General features: G+C 51.5%; 1 protein-coding gene across 1 annotated transcript; it reads left to right on the plus strand.

Annotated features, from left to right (window-relative positions):
- The first annotated feature begins 10,012 nt into the window (after nt 1–10,012).
- On the plus strand, nt 10,013–18,172 carry TRIM45 (tripartite motif containing 45). Its single transcript, XM_084277547.1, has 6 exons — nt 10,013–10,378; nt 12,921–13,654; nt 14,618–14,747; nt 16,670–16,784; nt 17,003–17,129; nt 17,881–18,172. The coding sequence occupies exons 1-6, from the start codon at nt 10,041–10,043 to the stop codon at nt 18,030–18,032; spliced, it is 1,596 nt and encodes a 531-aa protein (XP_084133673.1). The 5' UTR covers nt 10,013–10,040; the 3' UTR covers nt 18,033–18,172.
- The last annotated feature ends 773 nt before the right edge of the window (nt 18,173–18,945 follow it).

Raw genomic sequence — 18,945 nt, forward strand, 5'->3', positions numbered from 1 at the left:
AATTGGTTTCCCCTTTGGAAATGTTTCTCTGGGACAGCATGGGAAAGTTTCCTATACATGTTTTGATTACAAAATTCTAAACTATAAACATCACTTTAAATAGTGGTTTCATCTTATTTTTGGAAATGGGAAATCTTGTTTTTCGTGGGGTTTTGCTTGTTTCCTCTTTCATAGTAACTAATTCTTCTGCAGTTACATGAAGGAGACTGTGCAATGTGTCACCTTGTGAGTTTTATTTTGGCTTTGAAATATTAAATAGTTGATAAATAGCTGAGGGTGAGGAGAAAATAGATGAAGTCCAAACCCAGATCTTGCTTTTTGTTTTTAAGTTTACACCCACTTGTTCCAGTTTCTAGAGGGAAGAGAAAGGGAGGTTGTTCAGACTGGAGAAAAGGCTCCAGGGAGGTCTTACAGTGGCCTTCTAGTACCTGAAGGGGGCCTACAGGAAACCTGGGGAGGGACTTTTTAGAAGGGCATGGAGCGACCGGACAAGGGAGGGTGGTTTTAAATTGGAAGGGTGTAGGTTTAGACTGGCTATTAGGAAGAAATTCTTCACTGTGAGGGCAGTGAGGTGCTGGCACAGGTTTCCTAGAGAAGCTGTGGCTGCCCCCTCCCTGGCAGGGTTCAAGGCCAGGTTGGATGGGGCCTTGAACAGCATAGTCCAGTGAGAGGTGTCCATGCCCATAGCAGGGAGGTTGGAATTTGATGATCTTTAAGGTCCCTCCTAGCACTAATCGTTCTATGATTCTAAGTTCTGCAGGCACAACTTTGTGCCTTTGAAAGGAAATGCTATAAACTGCTGAGGCTTGATGCTCAACCCGTACTGAACCCGACGTTCAACAAACAAGGCTTTCTGCTTGAGCATTCAGGCTTGCACTTTTAGCCTGCCATGGAGATAAAGCTGTGCCTCTGGGGACATGGACAGAGGGACAGACAAAGTTTAAAGAAACAGATCTACTGGATGGAAAAGTGTTTCTCATAATGTGTCCATGTAGTGGTTAACCTGAGCAGAAGCAGGCCTGTGCTGTGCTGGCTGATGTACAGGGCGGCCTTCAGGCTGCCTTGTGCCATTGGGACAGGCTCAGCTTCTGCAAACAGCAGAGCCACAGGCAGGTCCCACTTGGTGACTGCACCATCTGCACGGTGCCTTTTCCTGACAGTGCAGCAGGAAGATCCTACACAAACTTCTCTTCTGTAGAAAGGGTATTTTTTTTTTTTTTTTACTTGAAAAAACCCCCCATATAATAACTTCAGTGACCAAAAAGGAGTCTCTCTAGGGATGGGATCTGTGGAGTGTGCTATGGGAGAAGTCTATCTGGGGTCCATCTGATGCTGCATGAATATGTGGCTCCCAGCATCTGGAGGGACATAAGATTGTGCTGTCTTATTAAAATGATTCTTAAGCTGTTTGTTGTTGGGCCTTTTTCCGTTGAGCCAGCAGTGTTGCTTCTGATGAGGAGAGCTCAGAAGTGCCTGGAAGTTGGAACTTCTCTGCTGTTCTGTGCATGGCACCTATCTCACTTCCCTAAGGGAAAGCTCCCCTCAGGTTCACTTCCCCTTAGGGAAGACCAAGTGCTGCCTGTTGGGGCCAGCACACACAGCTCTGAATGCCTTTTCTCCTTACACAAGATGAAAATGCAGACACACGTGTGGCTGCCCATTCCACAGGCTCTTTCTGGGTTTGTAAAACCCTAAATGTGTGATGAGATAAACAGAACAAATTTGGATACAGAGGGCAGAAAACAAGGACATGCAGCTTGACTGGGAGGCATGCAGCTGCCACAGTCCCAGCTTTGCTGTTTTGGGACTGAGGTGGGGTGCCGGAACAGTCTCTCTGGGAAGAGGCATGAGAATAATTCTTCACACGTAAGTGATGTTTAGCATTTTACATAGTGTTTGTTATCTAAAGTACCTGAGAGATCCATGGATCTCTTAAGGCTTTCTTATCCAAATTTTTAACTGGGAAAACTGTGGAAGGCTGTGGAAAATCCTATGTTTCCTAGTTCCAGCATAACACTGTCTCACCCGTGGCCTGGTCTCAGAGGTATGGTACCCCAGCACCATAGAAAGGGGTACATCTGAGTGGCAGCACAAGTTTTGATGAAGGAAATCATCATGATATTTATGTTTCCACAGTTTAGGTGAGCACACCCCATCCTGACAGCTGTCTTGTGCATGGTCCTGTTCCAGGCCTCTGTGTCTTCATTTCTGTGGCCCTTGAACACAGGGGTACTAATGAGGGGGGGCTTTGATTAATGCAGAAAGAGAAACCTAGAGGTCTCAGAAGAGAATCTCTTTCCTGTGCTAATAGCAGGCAGGTAGGGGTATTACTATATATTGCTTGTATTTCAGTTCTTGGACATCTAAGTGAGTGAAATGCCTCAGGAGAGCCTCTCCTGAGCCCAGATAACAGAGGTGATTCTCACCCATCCCTTCAAGGCAGGGGCAGGCAGGGAAAGGCACAGCACAGCACGGCTGCATGATTGCAGACAGCAGCCTCTGCTTGCTGCAGAGAAGTGGACTTCCAGCTCCGGGTAGGGTGGAGCTGAGCTGAAAAGCTGCCAGGGCTTCTCCCCTGCCCCAGGCTGCAGAGTACAGTTACTTCACCCTGAAGAATTAGTCACAATCTCCCGTCTAGCCCCGTCTTCTTGAGAACTGCTGGGTGCAACTGAGATAGCACCAAGAAGGAAAAGGGGGAGCTTGCAAGGCATAGTTTCAGCAGAAGCTTAAAAAAGCAAAAAAGCTTCTCACTCTCTGTGAGAGCCGGTCTGTGCCTCCTCTGTGTTCTTCTGCACAGCACCTGGGTGCGTTTCTCTGGGTAGGCAGTGAGGTGCTTAAGAAGAGCTATCTTGGAGTTGAGAGGTGATCCAAGGCAGCCTAAATTTTTGCTGGTACACCTGAGTAAAAACCACACTGCTTGTATTCCTTCCCTTGTCTTCCCCCTGCCCCACAACAGAAGTTCTCAGTAGCAACAGAGTTTGGGTTGCCCCTGCGCTACACAGTCTGCTTTCCAGGCAGCAGTCTAAGCAGGACTGGGTGCTGTGCACAAGAAAGGACCTGGGTGAATGAGGGAAAAGAGGAGCCTGGGGCAAGTCAAGCAAATAAAGGAAGCAGGAGAGCTGTGCTGATTGCAGGTGAGTGCTCACCAGCTCAAGCTTCAGCTCAAGCTTTCCTGCCTGTGAACAAATAGGACAGGCAGGCTGGCCTGCTCTGCACAACTGCAGGTGGCCTGTACCCATCTGAAATAGAACGATGACTCTCATTAGGCTGATAGCTGCTCCTGCAGGGAGATAGTCCTCCTGTGAACCTGCTGCAGATTCCTTGGGACAGTCAGATTGTATATTTACACATATAGATACACACCCACCCATGTATATGTATGCATAAAATTACTGCTTTGCCAGGTCTCATGCTGTCCCCAAACCTCATCTAAGCGAGGTCCCTGTTCTCACTGCCTCACACCGAGGACATGTTTTTGTTTCCTGTGGTATAGAAAAAGCCCTGTTCTGACATGGTTCTGCTTGTGCACACACCTTAGCCTTTGGGGCCATGAGGCAGGGGCTGCAGGTGGGGATGCTCCTTTAGTGACCCCAGCAGAAGGCACACTGACACTACGTGTTCCTCCTGCAGACAGTCTCTGCTGCAGGATCTGTTACACACACGCACACACCCCCCCGAATGAACTGAGCTCATTCAGTTCTGCCCCATTTTTCTAGCTACCCCTCACCACCATAATACCTGCACTCCCCATAATCTCCTACTGTAATAGCCTCATGTCCCTCATGGTCCCAGGAGTGAAGGGAAATAAGAATGGCTCCTTTGTCTTCTCAGTGTGAGCATTTAGTGTCTTATTTATCAATCTTCATTTGTATGTAGGAACATAATTCATCTCATTTCCCTCATCTTAAGCATGGCTCAAGTTTTACCTCAGTAACACATGTTACTGGCCTGGCAGATCACATAAAACTTGCTTCCTTTGAAAGCCTACTTTGAAAAAAATCCTGCTTCATCTTCCTTTCAAAAATGCAGGCAGGATTCTGGACAGATTAAAAAGGAGATATATATATATATAGCAGGCAGAAAGCTGAAAGTGGCAGCAGGTGGCTGGAAAGCTGCAGGGAGGAGGGAAAAGAATGCCTGGTCAGAAGCCACAGCGGGAGCAAATCTGCACAAAGGCAGCATCACCAGGTGTTTTAACTGTGGCTGCTTTTGTCTTCAAAGAACCACTGCCAGCCAAAAGAGATGCTGCTTGACCACCTTGAACTCTGTGTTTCCTGTTGCACATGTGGATGACAGGAGAGATCCGACCATCTCTTTTGCTGCTTGTTTTCTGTTTTATGTGTTAGCAGGTCTCTGTACCCTACTGGCTTCCAGTTTGCTTATTTCGGGGTCAAGCCAAGCACCCGTGTGTGGTTTTTGTGTCTCTTCCATTAGTCAGTGAGTGACACAGGTTTAGTCTGCCAGGTGTGCTGTTTTCCTGCCAGCTTCCTTCACCTCTCCCAGGTCACACTGCAGTGGCCTAAGTCGTTCTGCTGGAGCGTGGGTTTGATGTGTCACAGCAGCTTAGGGAAATGTACTCAGAGTCTGGCATGGAAATGAAGAGTCTTGGGCTTACGTGTCTTGAGTTTCAGCTTAGTTTAGTCCCTTAAACTCAACACCAGCCTGGAAAGGAAAAAGCTACTAGCAAATCTTAAAAAGAGTGGATGCATCTATGCGTGAAGGGAGATGTTTGGTAGTGAAGGTGTTTCTCCAAAGAGCGAGTACCCCCAGAAATGCCTTGTAGAAAGTCTGTGAGAGATCCCAGGGCAGACATCCTCCCTCTCCATCCCAGGCAGTGCCCCCAAGCAGGGGATCAGTGCTGTCTTTCTGCAGCAGCTGTCACATTCCCCGATGCCGTCAGCTTGCAGAAATGGTGTCATGTGAGCCTTGGCCTGGGGCAATGTGGTCGTGTGCCCTCTGGGCCCAGACAGCTGGTGTCTCCTTTTCTGAGGGCAGACTCGAGCTTTGCGGTTTGATCCTGCTGTGTTGGAGAGCAGTCCTACTCCTTCATCTCTGATGGGAGTGACCTTCACCACCTGGCAGAGAAGGAAGAAAAAGCAACAGTTGCAGGGCCCCAAAGATTAGGCACCATCTTAGGTAGGCTGCTGCAGGAGTCAAAGGAGGTGCAAACTCAACCCAGAAGTTTGCTGGGATAGGGACACATGAACCAAACCAAAGGCATTTTCTTTAGAAGTATGTGCACACAAAAACCTGTGTCTGGGACGCAGAGAGAGTGGTGAGGTGCTGGAACAGGCTTCCCAGAGAGGTGGTGGATGCCCCGTCCCTGGAGGTGTTCAGGGTGGGGTTGGAGCTAAAGAAGGAAGAGATTCTGCCCAGCTTGGGCACATCAGTAAAACTTTTGTTGGAGTTTGAAGGTGAGGTTGCCATAAACTGGGAGAGGGGTGTGCTGAGTGGCTAGGGAACAGACAACACAAAACAATTTGCATGGAAACAAGAAATGATGTGTCAAGTACTCCTGGAAGACCAGCCTGGCGGCTGTGCCGATTTCGGAGAAGTCTCTGGAAGAGAGTAGCTCCCAGGGCTGGCAAATCCACAGTAAAACTCGACTTGCTGATCAACTGGAGAGCAGCCAGCTGTCTGTTCCACTTCTGTTTTCTTTGCAGACTCCCCAAATCAGCCAGTTTCCACCTTCCTCTGGCTGCCGTTAACCCAGGCCGTGGCACTTTGACAGGTTCTCTGTTTTCTGTCAAGCAAGATTTCTCACCATTTCTGTCTCAGTAACTATCAGAGCTGCTGTGTCATCGTTAGTCATCTCGGACTTCTCTGCAAGCCCAGGGGTTGCACGCCTGCTCCTCGCTGTGCTGTTCACCAATGACTTTGGTGTCACCACCTTGTCAGTCGTGGCAGAAACGGATCCCTACAATTAACAGAGTAGGTAGGGCCAAGGAAGCATGAAGCATCCCATTCAATATAATGAGTGGTTTATACCCACGCTAATCACAAAGAGGACAGAAAATATGCTTTAAAGATTTTGGGTACGCCATATCAAAGGTGTTCAGAATATATATATATTTTTTAAATATAAACGGGAAGGCAGAATAAAGCTTTTCCCAGAATGGGCTAATCAGCAAATACAATAGAAACATTAGTCAGGAGTCCTTGAAGGGAGGGGGGAAGGAAACCATCGAATCTTCCATGTCCCCGTGTGATGATCCAGTGCTTAATGGTAGGAAGTGAGGAGAAGCAGATAAAGGGGAAAAAGAGGAAGGAGCTGTCAGGGAAAGTGTGCTAGAGACGGAACAGGTCACCCAGGGCAAGTACCCGGAGAGGGCTCTGACAGACTTCTTTATTAACAATGGGAACAGGAGATTGAGTGTGAAGTAGATCATGGGTCAAATGAGGATAATCAGCCATCATTCCACTGTTGTGAAAGGTGGGAAAAGGAAAACATCATTGCTCAGTGTAAATTTAATGGCACATTTTCATTGTTTTATTTTTGTAACCCTGCTCCTCTATTGCCTGTGGGTGTTTTTAAGTTCACACGTTCATTTTTCGTCCTTCTGGTTTGTCCTGTCCAGTTAGGAGGCAAACTCTGAATAACCTCAGAAGGGAGAGGGCTTCCCCATCCAATTCCTGCAGTGCTTTGCAGCCCAGTGTTTCTGGAAGATATTCACAGGGTGCCAGTGTATGTCTGCTGAGTTGCCTTCCACAAGTTAGGACCTGGTGGCATAGGGGCTTCCTCTGCTCAACTGGCAGTTGCCAAGAAAGCAGTATTACAGGGAAAGTAACCAAAACCAAAGGGTGAGTTTTTGTACTAATGCAGCTCCTCTGTCGCAGGCCGCTGGGTTAGTCCCCACACCGTGTTTTTGCTTCTCTTTTCTTTCTCTGAGTCTTACGGGGCTCTCATGCCACTCACGCCAGCCCATTTCACTGTCGCTTCCTGTAGTGATAGGGAGGTCCCTACTGCTTCATGCTACTGACTCATGGAGACATCATTCTGTCTGGTGCTTCAACCTCATCAGCCTCAGGGCAACTGCTCAGATCAGATCAGGTGGGACTGAAGCTCAGATTTTCCCTGCAATTGCCAGCCACAGCCTATGTCCCCATTTCTCTGGGGCAGTGGAGGACGCTGCTGGTCTCTGGGCAGCTCGCCTGTTCTGCGCGGGAGCAGTACTGTGATTTTGCCACCGCTTTCTTCCCACACCCCCGCTGACAGTGCCACTTGCTATTCCCTCCACCACCGCGATTAAGAGAACCAGTCATTCCTCTCTGCCACAATATCTAATATTGTTATCAAGCCATCTCACACCACAGTTGCTGCAACTTCTATCCCCTGTGACCTCCACAGCAACCACTTCCTTCCCTGGCAGTTAACCTGAAGTACATTAGCTGCGAGAACATCTTTCTTCTCTCATCAGCTCCAGTGCTGTGAAAGTCTGACTGTGGCCTGAAACCTTGGTCTCATAATGCAGCATAAAAGGCACAGCCATTTTTGGGTGCATTGCATGAAGAAGACAATGCCTGTATCAAACCAGTATGCATCTGGGGCTGCACCTCGAGGGCTGCGTCCAGGTCTGGGCTCCTCACCATAAGAAGGACATTGAGGTCCTCGAGCGAGTCCAGAGAAGGGCAGCCAGGCTGGTGAAGGGGCTGAAGTGCAAATCCTGTGAGGAGCAGCTGAAGGAGCTGGGGATCTTTAACCTGGAGAAGAAGAGGCTTATTATCACCTACAACTACCTGAAAGGAGGTTGTAGAGAGGTGGGTGCTGGTCTCTTCAGCCAAGTGACAGGTGGTAGGACAAGGGGAAATGGCACAAAGCTGTGCCAGGGCAAGTTCAGATTAGATGTTAGGAGAAAGTTCTTCACTGAAAGAGTTGTTAGGGCCTGGAACAGGCTGCCCAGGGAGGGAGCTGAGTCACCTTCCCTGGATGTGTTTTAAAAAAGGGTGGATGAGGTACTTAGGGATATGGTTTAGCATAGGACAGGAATGGTTGGACTTGATGATCTTAAAGGTCTTTTCCAACCTTGTGATTCTGTGATGGGGGGTGTTAACATCTGTTACAGATTAAGTATTTACAGATCAGTATGTTTAGATATTTTGGATCCAACAGTCCTCAAAAAAACCTGGCAGACTAAACATCCCCAGCTCCCTCAGCCGCTCCTCATATGATTTGCCCCCCAGCCCCTTCAACAGCCTGGCTGCCCTTCTCTGGACTTGCTCAAGGACCTCAATGTCCTTCTCATGGTGAGGAGCCCAGAACTGCACACAGTACCCAAGGTGTGGCCTCACCAATGCCAGTACGGGGGCACAATCACCTCCCCAGACCTACTGGCCACACTGTTTTTGATACAAGCCAGGATGCCATTGGCCTTCCTGGCCACCTGGGCACACTGCTGACTCATATTCAGCCTGCAGTCATCCAAGACCCCCAGGTCCTTCTCTGCCTGACAGCTCTCCAGCCAGTCTCCTCCAAGCCTATAGTGCTGCATGGGGTTATGTCCCCTGTGCAGCACTCTGTACTTGGTGGTGTTAAACTGCATCCTGTTGGTCTCAGCCCATCGGTCCAGTCTGTTCAGGTCTCTTTGAAGAGCCTCCTGACCCCCAAGCATATCAACACTTCCTCCCAGTTTAGTGACCAGCCTCCAGCTGGATTTGGTTCCATTTACCACCACCCTTTGGGCCTGGACATCCAGCCAGTTTTTAACCCAGCTGAGGGTCTGCCAGTGGCAGCCAGTTTCTCAGTCAGAATGCTGTGAGAAAGTGTCAAAGGCTTTGCTGAAGTCCAGGTAGACCACATCCACAGCCTTCTCCTCATCCATTAAGTGGGTCACCTTGTCATAGAAGGTGATCAGGTTAGTCTGACAGGATCTACCTTTTGTAAACCCATGTAGACTAGGCCTGATCTCCCAGCCATCAGGCATGTGCTGCGTGATTGTGCCTAAGATGACTTTCTCCATGATCTTCCCCAGGACTGAGGTCAGACTGACAGGCCTGTAGTCCCCCGGATCCTCCCTCCGACCCTTCTTGTATATGGGCATAACATCTCCCAGCCTCCAGTCGAGTGGAACTTCCCCAGTCTGCCAGGATTGCTGATGGATGATGGAAAGGGGTTTGGCAGGCACATCCACCAGCTTCATCAATACCCGTGGGTGGATCCCATCCGGCCCCATTGACTTGTGGATGTCTAACTGGCCAAGTAGGTCAAGAACCATTTCCACACTGACCATGGGAGCTTCATTCTGCTTCCCCTCCCGATCAGCCAGTTCCTGAGGCTGAATGCCAGGGAACATCTGATTTTACTATTAAAGGCTGAGACAAAGAAGGAGCTGAGTACCTCAGGCATTCTGATCTCAAAGCCTGCCTTCTACACCATCTGTAATTCCCAGGTAACGTGAATCAGTAGAGTCCTCAGCCAGTCTCTGGGCTGCCATGGGGAAGCCTGGCAGCCTTGCGCTATTTCTATTCAAGTTTCACTCAGATTGCTCCTCCGTTGCTCAGCAATGGTGACCAGAAAGAAAACGTGGGCAGGCAAAGAGCCTGCAAAGGCCGCTGAGAGGCCGCCTGCAGAGCTGGCTCCGGCCGGTGGTGAAGTTTTGAGCTTGAAGAACTGGAAACGTGGGGAAAGGGGCCGCTTCCCAGGCAGCGGGCAGGGAAAAGGCAGGAGCTGCGAGAGGCGGCTGGGAAGGTGCCTCTGCGAGGCGGACGAGGAGGAAGCGGCCTGTCGGGTGCCCTCTGCCCGCCTTTGCCTGTCCCGTCCCGGGGAAGGCGGTTGGGGGCTTTCCCCGCCGCCGCATCGCCACCCGTCGCCGCTCACACCTCAGCCCCCGACCCCTCTGACAGGTACCGGAGGCTGAGGGAGGCGCCGGTTCGGGTACGACCCCCGCTCTCCCCCTCCTCAAACCGCCGTCGTCCCTAGCAACGGGGCAGCCCGCGCCCAACGGCCGGGGGCGGCGCGAGGGGGCGGCGCGCGGCGGTCCCGGCGGGATGCCCGGCCGAGCGCTGCCGCCGAGCGGGGCCGCGCCGCCGGGCTGCCTCCCAGCATGTCGTCCGGGCCGCGCTGCCCGGTGTGCGATGAGCCCTGGGTCTCGCCGCGGCTGCTGCCCTGCCTGCACTCGCTGTGCACGCCCTGCCTGCGGCGGCTCGGGCCGCTGGGGCAGCCGGGCCGGGCTGTCGCCCGCAGCGTCCTCTGCCCGGTGTGCGACGCCGAAGTGGCGCTGCCGCCCGGCGGCGTCGGCCAGCTCACCCCTGACTACCTGGCCCTGAGCCGCGGCGTGGCGGCGGCGGCGGCAGGCTGCGACCTCTGCGCCGATGGGGCGGCTGCGAGGCGGTGCTTGACCTGCGGGGCCGACCTCTGCCTCTTCTGCTGCCAGGCCCACAGGTGAGGGGGCGGCGAGGCCCGGCCCGGCCCGGCCTAGGGCGTTCGGGGAGGCCTCCTCCTTTCGGGCTGCTGGGTGGACAGGCAGGGGCCCGCGCAGAGCCAGACAAAGCAGTAAACCCGCATGTCTTTGTTCAGTCCCCTGTGGGTTCTTTTATCCTCAGGTGGGCACCGGCAAACTGCTAGCGGTGGGTCAGTCAGCCCTGTTCAGGAGAAGCCATTAAGCCCCAAATCGGGCCGTCCTTTGCCCGTGTAGCTGGTTTGCATCTTGGGTCAGCATCGCTGGGCAGGGGCACTGACTGTGCCGCAACAGGTGTGGGTGCGGGCAGGGTCCTAACACGGCGAGAGCCTCGCCTGCCCTGCTGTCCTGCTTTGGAGAAGGCACCTCTCTCGTGGGAAAACGGGAAAGTTAAGCTGCTGGTCTGCCTCTCTCTGCCTTGGGAAGCGTTTACTATGTGTATGTGCAAAGGCACGCTTACGTGAAGCGAAATGTAAGTGGAAGTCCTGACTTCAAAGCCATGAAGCCTGACTGCTGTGGTGGCTGCCTTCTCATGACTGACCCTTAACTGTTGTGTCCGTGGGTTTTCAGCATTTCTGTGGGGCTGGGAGCCTGCAGCAGTCACACTATTGCAGCAGTCACACTATTGCATCGCAGTGTGCCTGGTGCTGCAAAGTTTGTTTTCTGTTGGAATACGGAAAACACTGAAGAAGTGAGAGCAGAAGAGCGCTGTGTAACTCAGAGAGGGGCATTTCAGTAAGGCAGAAAGAAGATGTGACTGTGCCAGAGGTAGGAGCTAAAGAGGAGCTGGCTGTAGTGGTTAATGAACAGGTCAGAGAACAGGCAGCACCATGAAAGAAAAGTGATAGGAAGTCTGAATGGCCTTACTAAGCAAGGAGGTGGTGGGCAGGGTCAGAAAAACAGCTGGTAAGACTAGCCAGGGAAGCTTCAGCCTGGGTTAATCAGCTCAGCCTATTCTTTCCATGTTTGCTGCTGCTTTCCACTTGATTAGCAGATTCTTTCTCCAGAAAGAGCTGAGGCATATTCTTTGCTGCCCAGCCCCCCTGCAGATACTGGTGCCTGGGGTAAAACGGCTTAGGCTTTTAGTTACCTTTCAACTCCGGGCTGCAATTTTCAGCATACCATTCTGATTAGCTAATGCTTCATACCCCATGCAAGCTGCTGAAGGGTGATAAACTGAGACCTGGAATAGCAGTCAGCTGCACTGACAGAAATAACTGCAGAAGGTATAAAGGAGTAGAAAATTTGTCCTGATGACCCACTTCCTATAGTATTTACCAATACCTTTTCACCCCTAATCTGCAGGGGTGAATCTGCAGACTTGCACCTGCTTTAGTTGATGGCAGAGCAGAACAAGTGTCAAGGAAAACTGTTCTGAAATTATTTCCTGGCGTGTAGGGAATATTTCTAAGGAACTGAGTGCCACTGTAGTGCTCTGGGAAGTAAGTGAGAAAGATCTTAGGTTGGAGTCAGGGAAATGTGAATTTGAAGGGTCTTACGCAAGTAATGCTAGAAGGCTTTGAAAATGTGCCGGACCCAAGGGAGGTTAGCAGGAAGCAAAAGGAATAGGGCCATGTCCTGCCCTGTGATGAGGTTGCTTTGTGTTGCCAGAGCAACTCTACAGAGCTTGGTCCTTGGAGTATTTCTTTGCTTATGGCTTGGAGCTCCCATTGCAACTGCCAGAAGTCATTAGTGCAAGAGAGAAGGCTTTTATGTCCTGCCCGATGACTAGCTCCTGGTGTCCAAAATAGCATAAAATTGGCACATTCGAGTGCTGCCCTGTGACGTGGTGGATGTCTGGGTCATAACAGGTTCTTTGTGTCCCATCCTTTGTCTCCTCTGAGCAGGTCCTAACCTGGTGGAAAGAAGGAAATGGAGTTTAATTTTTAGAATATTAAATGTTTTATCACAGACTGTCTTCTGTCTCTGGCCTCAAGTAGATTTCCTCCTAAGGAATATTAGAGCTCATTTGCCCCATAAATTTAAAGCTGGTGAAAAGCATTGGGCTGATGGCTGAGGAGCCTGGCACCTCCCATTCCTTTCCAGAAGTGACTGTCAGTGAGCGAGTCTGTGTTGAGCCACCTCCTCCCAGCTCTCACTTTGCAGGGCTCGCTGCCCTCCTGCTGCCTTTGTCACAGTGGGCTCTGGGGGTAATTGCAACTATCCCACTTCTGTCACGCTCCGTGAAGGGGCTGCTGGCAGTAGCAGCCCCACAGCCAGTTCCCTGTCCTGTGTGTGTCCGTGGTGGGGCACACGATTCTTGTGTCTGAAAATAGTGCTGGCCGCATGCGAGGAGCCCGAGAGCAGCCTCTAATGAGCCGCTTGCAGATGCTGTCCTCTTTTGTGTGGAGCCTTGTCCTCAGGAGACCACAAGTCCCTTAATCCAGAGTGGATTTCAGTGGAGACAGGAGGGAGCGGCATGCACTGTGATTTGCAGTCTGTACAGACTGGCATTCGCAAGGGATCTTAGATGTTTGCATTTCACATCCTACATGCATAAAGTGGTATGTGGTTGCTCCCTTCTAGGAGACAGAAGAAGACAGCGTCCCATGCTGTGACTGAGCTGGAGAACACCAAGGACTGCAGCCAGGCAGGGAAGCCTCACTTCTGCCCTACCCATCCCACAGAGGAGCTAAGGCTGTTCTGTGAGCAGTGTGACCAGCCTGTGTGCCAGAACTGCGTTCTGGACAGGCACCGGCAGCACCCGTATGACTTCACCAGCAATGTCATCCACAGACATGGGGACGCCCTGCGGGAGCTGCTGAAAACCACCCAGCAGCACATGGGCACCCTAGAGACTGTCATGAGCCAGATTGATGACATGGGCAGTGCTGTCTGCAGCCGGGCAGAGGCCGTGGCCACGGAGATCTCTCTGTTTGCCAGTGGATATGTCAAAGCAATTGAAGAGCACCGGGACCGGCTGCTGAAGCAGCTGAGGGACTTGAAGGTGCAGAAGGAAAACCTGCTGCACTTGCAGAAGGCCCAGGTGCAGCAGCTGCTGCTGGACATGAGGACAGGCGTGGAGTTCACAGAGCGCTTGCTGACAAGTGGCTCGGACCTGGAGATCCTCATCACCAAGGGGGTGGTGGCGAGCCGGCTGGCCAAGCTGAACAGCATTGCTTACAACACCCACCCCGCCGTGGACGACAGGATCCAGTTCTCTCCCCAGGAGAGGGCAGGGCAGTGTTGCGGCTACGAAGTTTTTGGGGCCATTCTCAATAAAGTGATTGATCCAGCCAGATGTACCCTGCATGGGGAAGGTATTGGGGTGCTATACAGCAGCTGAAAGGGAACGCACCGCTCCCTGAAGTGACCTCTCTGTTGTCTGTGCTTAAGGCACAGTGTTGTCAGCTTAAGGCACTGTTGCCCCCCTGCTCTCCAGGCATTGACTAGGGGTAGAGGCTGTGTTGTGTGCTGAGAGCCTATGGGAGCTGTGATGGGCAGGGAACCAGAGAGCTATCCTTGTCTAGATGTACAGAGCATACTGGAGCTGACGTCTGCAACACCACTGACCTCAGCATGGGGCTGAGGTGTGAGGAGAGTAACTCATAGGCCAATGACCCTAGCTTATTTGGGATGGGAATGGTGCCTGCAGTGGCACATGATGCTCTTCCGGTGGCCACAGCAGTTGTACCTGGGCCCAGGCAGATCCCCTCTATGGCTGAGTGAGTAGGTTCATTCCTCTTACAGCTCTGCTGAGATTGCCATGGGAATAACTGGCACCAATGGTTTAGTATTTTAAGCAAATTGGGTATTTGCTTACTAAGGAGTAGGGCCAGCAAAGAGATAATGTTCAGACTAGCCCATCGAGTACAGCAAGCTCTGATCTGTAATGGCCTGCACAGAGGAGATTGGATGGACCCAGGGCCCCATGCCAAACAGGTCTCTGGGGCTCCACACTGCACAGTGGGGCTGGTTGCATGGTGCACCTTGAGGTCTTCTGAGAAGGTGCCAGCTGAGCTCAGAAGGGCAGGCACAAAGACTACCCTGGTCCATAGAGACCTCAGGCTAAACCTGTCCATTATCTCTCAGTGCCTATGGCTGTGCACTCTCTCCTGATCCCCAGCCACATACTTAGTTTTCCCTGTGAGTGGAGAGAGCTTTACAGCCCAGCACTGAAGTCATGACTGTGCTCTGGTGGGACTGCAATACTACAAAATAGGTGGGAGATGTCAGTCATGGATGATATGAATCCTTTCTGGTCCTGTTTCTCTGCCTTACAGATCTCCACAATGCACACCAGAACCAACTGACTGGCTTTACCCTGCTCTGCAATGACACCACAGGGGAGCAGATGGGGCGAGGAGGAGAGGCCGTGCAGGTCATCATCACCCACAAGGACAAGAAGGACTGGTAGGTATTTTCACCTGAGAACTCCCCAGTCACTGGGTTCATCTTTCTGCCCCCCTTATCCCTGGTTCCCTACTTGTTTAGGCAGGTGGGAGAATGTGCTTCAGCACGTGGGTCAGAATCTCTAGGGGAAAAGGCACTAGTGTTCTTCCCACTGGTACAGCAATGCTTCCTACTGCTTGTATCTGGTCATGTGGAGCTTGACAGTGTTGGCTCAGATTCATATGGAGCCTTTCAGTGAATTGGGAATTCTTAAGGAGTTCACCTCTCAGTGGATGTTCGAGTGAGCTGTTGCTGCTTCCCACCCATACCAGTAGACGCTCAGGGCTCCTGCTCTTGTTAAGATCTAGGGAGTGTAAAACATAGCAAACCCAGAATGACTGTCCTGAGTCAGACAGACAGATCACCGAGCCCAGGAACCTGTGACAGTTGATGAAAGTGCCTGGCTCACGTTCTGGAGAAAGGATCTGTGTCAGGACTTCATTGTGTTTGCTCCGGTAGTTGCAAGTGTCGAGCACTTCAATGTGTTCAGAGGTGTTTGAGCAGAAAGCAGGGGGTATCCCACTTCAGCACCTAAGTGTTTCTACAAAGAAAATAACCAACCAGAAAAACTATTTTCTAACTGTTACCAGGCTATAAAGCCTGGGAGATGCTTCACTGCTATAAAGACACCAGGCTCAAATGCAGAACCAGGGGGAGGTCAGTTCTTAAGAAAAAATACCTGTTTGGTACGTACAATACAGCTGGAGCAAGATGCCAGTGTAACTTGTTCCTGGGTGTGCTGTAGGTGGGATGGCCTCATGAAAAAGGAGACAGGATGCTAAAACTCCTTGCTATGGGGAAGCTTTGACATGGGGTACAGAAACAGTGACAGCTGCGCAGATGATTATCAATAGAGCACCTCTGATCAAGCGTATTGCTCCAGTGACCTTCCTTTGTTAGGTGCACCTATGACATAGGAAAGGGTGCATGCAGGAGGATTATGTGGATTTTGCTTGCAGGGTAGAGGTCGCTGTGGCCACATTAACTCAGTTTCTCCCTCTTGAGCATAGGCAGTTGCTACATCCGTTGCTGAAAGCCGTCTGGCTCTGGCTTGAGGCACAGCAGCTACAGAAGAGGGTGATATGTCGCCACAGAGTTCATGGCAGGAAATGATCTAGGCAGCTGTATTGATGTGAAATGGTTGGGGGGTGGGGAATACAGCCTGCAAATCTGGAAGATTATAAATTGTCATGTAGTGGGGAGAAGGAAGAACACCTTTCTCTATGCTGAGCTGCATGATACTGCCTGTGGGAAGCTCTTTCTATCTCTCCATAAAGAAGGCAGTCTGTCCCCAAGTAACTAGCTGATGCTTTCTCCCTGGCACTGTGTCCAGCAGAGTTCTTTGTGGAACCCAGTGAGTGTCACTTTAGAAAGGAAAGAGTTCACCAGTGGAAACGGAAACCTAGAGCTCCTCAGAGTGTTGTGTTGAAGGGATGGGGTCAATGTGTTTGTGACAGTGGTTCAGGTGATTCAACCTGCCCTGTTTGTGTCCTGCCTTATTTGTGGGTTCTTCTGGGGGCAGCTGCTCCCTGAAGCTGTGAATTTACCCCATTTCTGAGGGCTCTTATCTGACAGGATCATCTGGCCTGCAAGTGTGCTGTCTGTCTGTTGTCTTCTGCACTTTCAGCGCTCCGGGTTGCGACGAATCCTTGCCGTGCAGCGGGCTTTGTGTGACTTCCTTTGTATGGTTACTGCAGCTTCCAGCAGCAGGTGTGTGTGCTCGAGCACTGCTCGTTGCATCCTGCTAAGCTCGCTTAGACCTGCAGCTGCTGAGCAAGGCTGAGGAGGATAAGGAGCTGACCACAAATACAGGCCAAACAGTAGTTCACGTGTAGAGCAGTTTTCTGCCAAGTCTGATCTCTCTGACTTCTCTCTCTTCATAGTTCAGTCAAGCCAACAGTGTGTGATAACGGTGATGGGACCTACCATGTTTCCTACAGCCCCGAGGAGCCAGGCTTGTACGCTGTCTGCGTCTATGTGAAAGGGCAGCATGTACAGGTAGCAATTCTTGTTTCTCTTGGGCTGCTTCTTTCTTACCTGCTTTTCTCAGTATTTGCTTCGAGTCTTCCTAAGGATTACCTCTACCACTTAGCAGTGTAAGACTGGGCTTAGTGAGCCTGTACCTGACAGGATGACCCAGCTGGTTTCTGAAAACGCAGTCACGACATCTGACAGCATCCACTGCAGCAGCCTCTCTGCTTGCTTGTCCTCTGCAGGGCTCTCCGTTCACTCTGATGGTGAAAAGCAAGTTCCGTGAGCACCGAGGGGTGTTTCACTGCTGCGCCTTCTGCTCGAGCGGGGGGCAGAAAGCTGCTCGCTGTGCCTGTGGGGGCACCATGCCAGGTGGGTGCTCAGCCTTCCCCACGCCTCTCAGCCACACTGGGGCTGTGCTGTTCCTGTGTTGGGAGGTTCTGGGCTGTGTCGCGCAGTGCCCAGTGCTGTCCTATGGAAAAAAGCCTCACTCCTCAGCTAGGATGAGTGTTTGATCCCAACCAGCTTCCCTGTCCTTGGCCTGCATGTGTCATTGTGTGTTTTGCACGTTTTCACATAGAACCATCCTCTTCCTTTTGCTGTGCTTGACCTGTATCTAGCTCTGATCACAGTCACCAGTGGCTGGCACAGGTTTCTGCAGGCCTATTACTCAACAGGAAAGGGGACGGAAGTCTTCAGCTTTCCCCAGTCACAAGAACAGGGAGGTCCCCTTCTGTTGTTCTCCTTTCTTTAAGGAGCACTGGTAATTTTTGGCCTTGAATAGGCCAGGCTGTCATCAGCACATGACTCCCTGTCTTAGAGGAAAACTGGGTCTGAAGAACTCTCTGAAAGCCTCTGACACACTGGGATTTTCTGGTAACAAATTGGTAAGGTGCTGGAACAGGCTGCCCAGAGAGGTGGTGGATGACCCCGTCCCTGGAGGTGTTCAAGACCAGGTTGGATGGGGCCCTGGGCAACCTTGTGTAGATCCAGGCCTGGAGGCCGGTGGCCGTGGCTGTGGCAGGGGGGCTGGAACTCTGTGATCCTTGGGGTCCCTTCCAACCCAGACCACTCTATGATTCTGTGATTTCTGGCCAACTTTTGGTTGCATCTTCTCTTGCAGGTGGGTACCAAGGCTGTGGCCATGGACACAAAGGTCACCCTGGCTGCCCACACTGGTCGTGCTGTGGACAAGTGAAGGAGAGCTCAGAGTGTTTGGGAGGGCCACCCAGCGACAACTCGCAGAGAAGGTCGTTGAGGACAGTGGTGCTTTGAGCAGCCAGGTGAGGCCCCGCGAGCTCGGGGCGTTGCTGCTGCCCGCTGCCCCAGCACAGGTCACAGGGGTCCCACAATCACTGCAGAGCCTCACTGCCAGAAAACAACATCCTCATCGGTGTGAACTGGGAAAGAGGAATGAGGGAAAATAAAATTGTGCCTTATATTCCACCCGGGGCTGTGTATGCAAAGTTGTTTTGTGCCTGAACAGGAGCCAACACTGGGTGCTTACACTTTCAAGGCCTCAAGGCCTGTGGGGTCAGGCAGGCTCTAAGGGGACACTCAACCTGTGCAGTTACCTCAAAGGAGGGTCACGATGTGTCTCATTCTACAGGATGGACAGCCTCCACTGTCCTTGAAGAGGCCAAAGCTGCTCATTGGGGCACATTCCAAAGGGTTTGTGTTTGTGCCTTGGAAAGGCTTGGCAGCCTGAACGTGCCTTCTGCCTCCCTGTTAGATGTGCAGTGCATGTAGCACAGTCACACTCATGGGAGCTGCTGTTGTGTTTGCTATTCTTCTGTTTTCTTCATGCAAGCTGCAGCTACATTACACCCTCCCTGCAAAGTAGGAGCAAGGCACATTAAGAATATATCTCAAGGAAATCCAAGGAAAAGCCATGGTGCTGATGGGAACAGGAAATGGAATGTCATTCACCCAGCCTGTATGTTCTCCACGGAGATGGTGAGGGACGTAGCGCTGCTGGGCATGATGAGCTAGGCCAGGTGAGCGCCTAGCTCACCAAGGGAAGATTTGGGGACAGTCTGAGCACTGGTAAGAGCTATAGGCATAAGTTTGCAGGTGTCTGACCCAAACTGGGCAACTAGGCAAGAGGGCCAGGAGGAGAGGGAATACAGCAAAACTCCTGGATTTGACTTGTGCAGTCTTGGCACAAGGAGAGCTCATCCCATTTTCC

Source organism: Gallinula chloropus (genome assembly GCF_964237585.1).
Source record: "Gallinula chloropus genome assembly, chromosome: 1".
Taxonomy (NCBI): Eukaryota; Metazoa; Chordata; class Aves; order Gruiformes; family Rallidae; genus Gallinula; species Gallinula chloropus.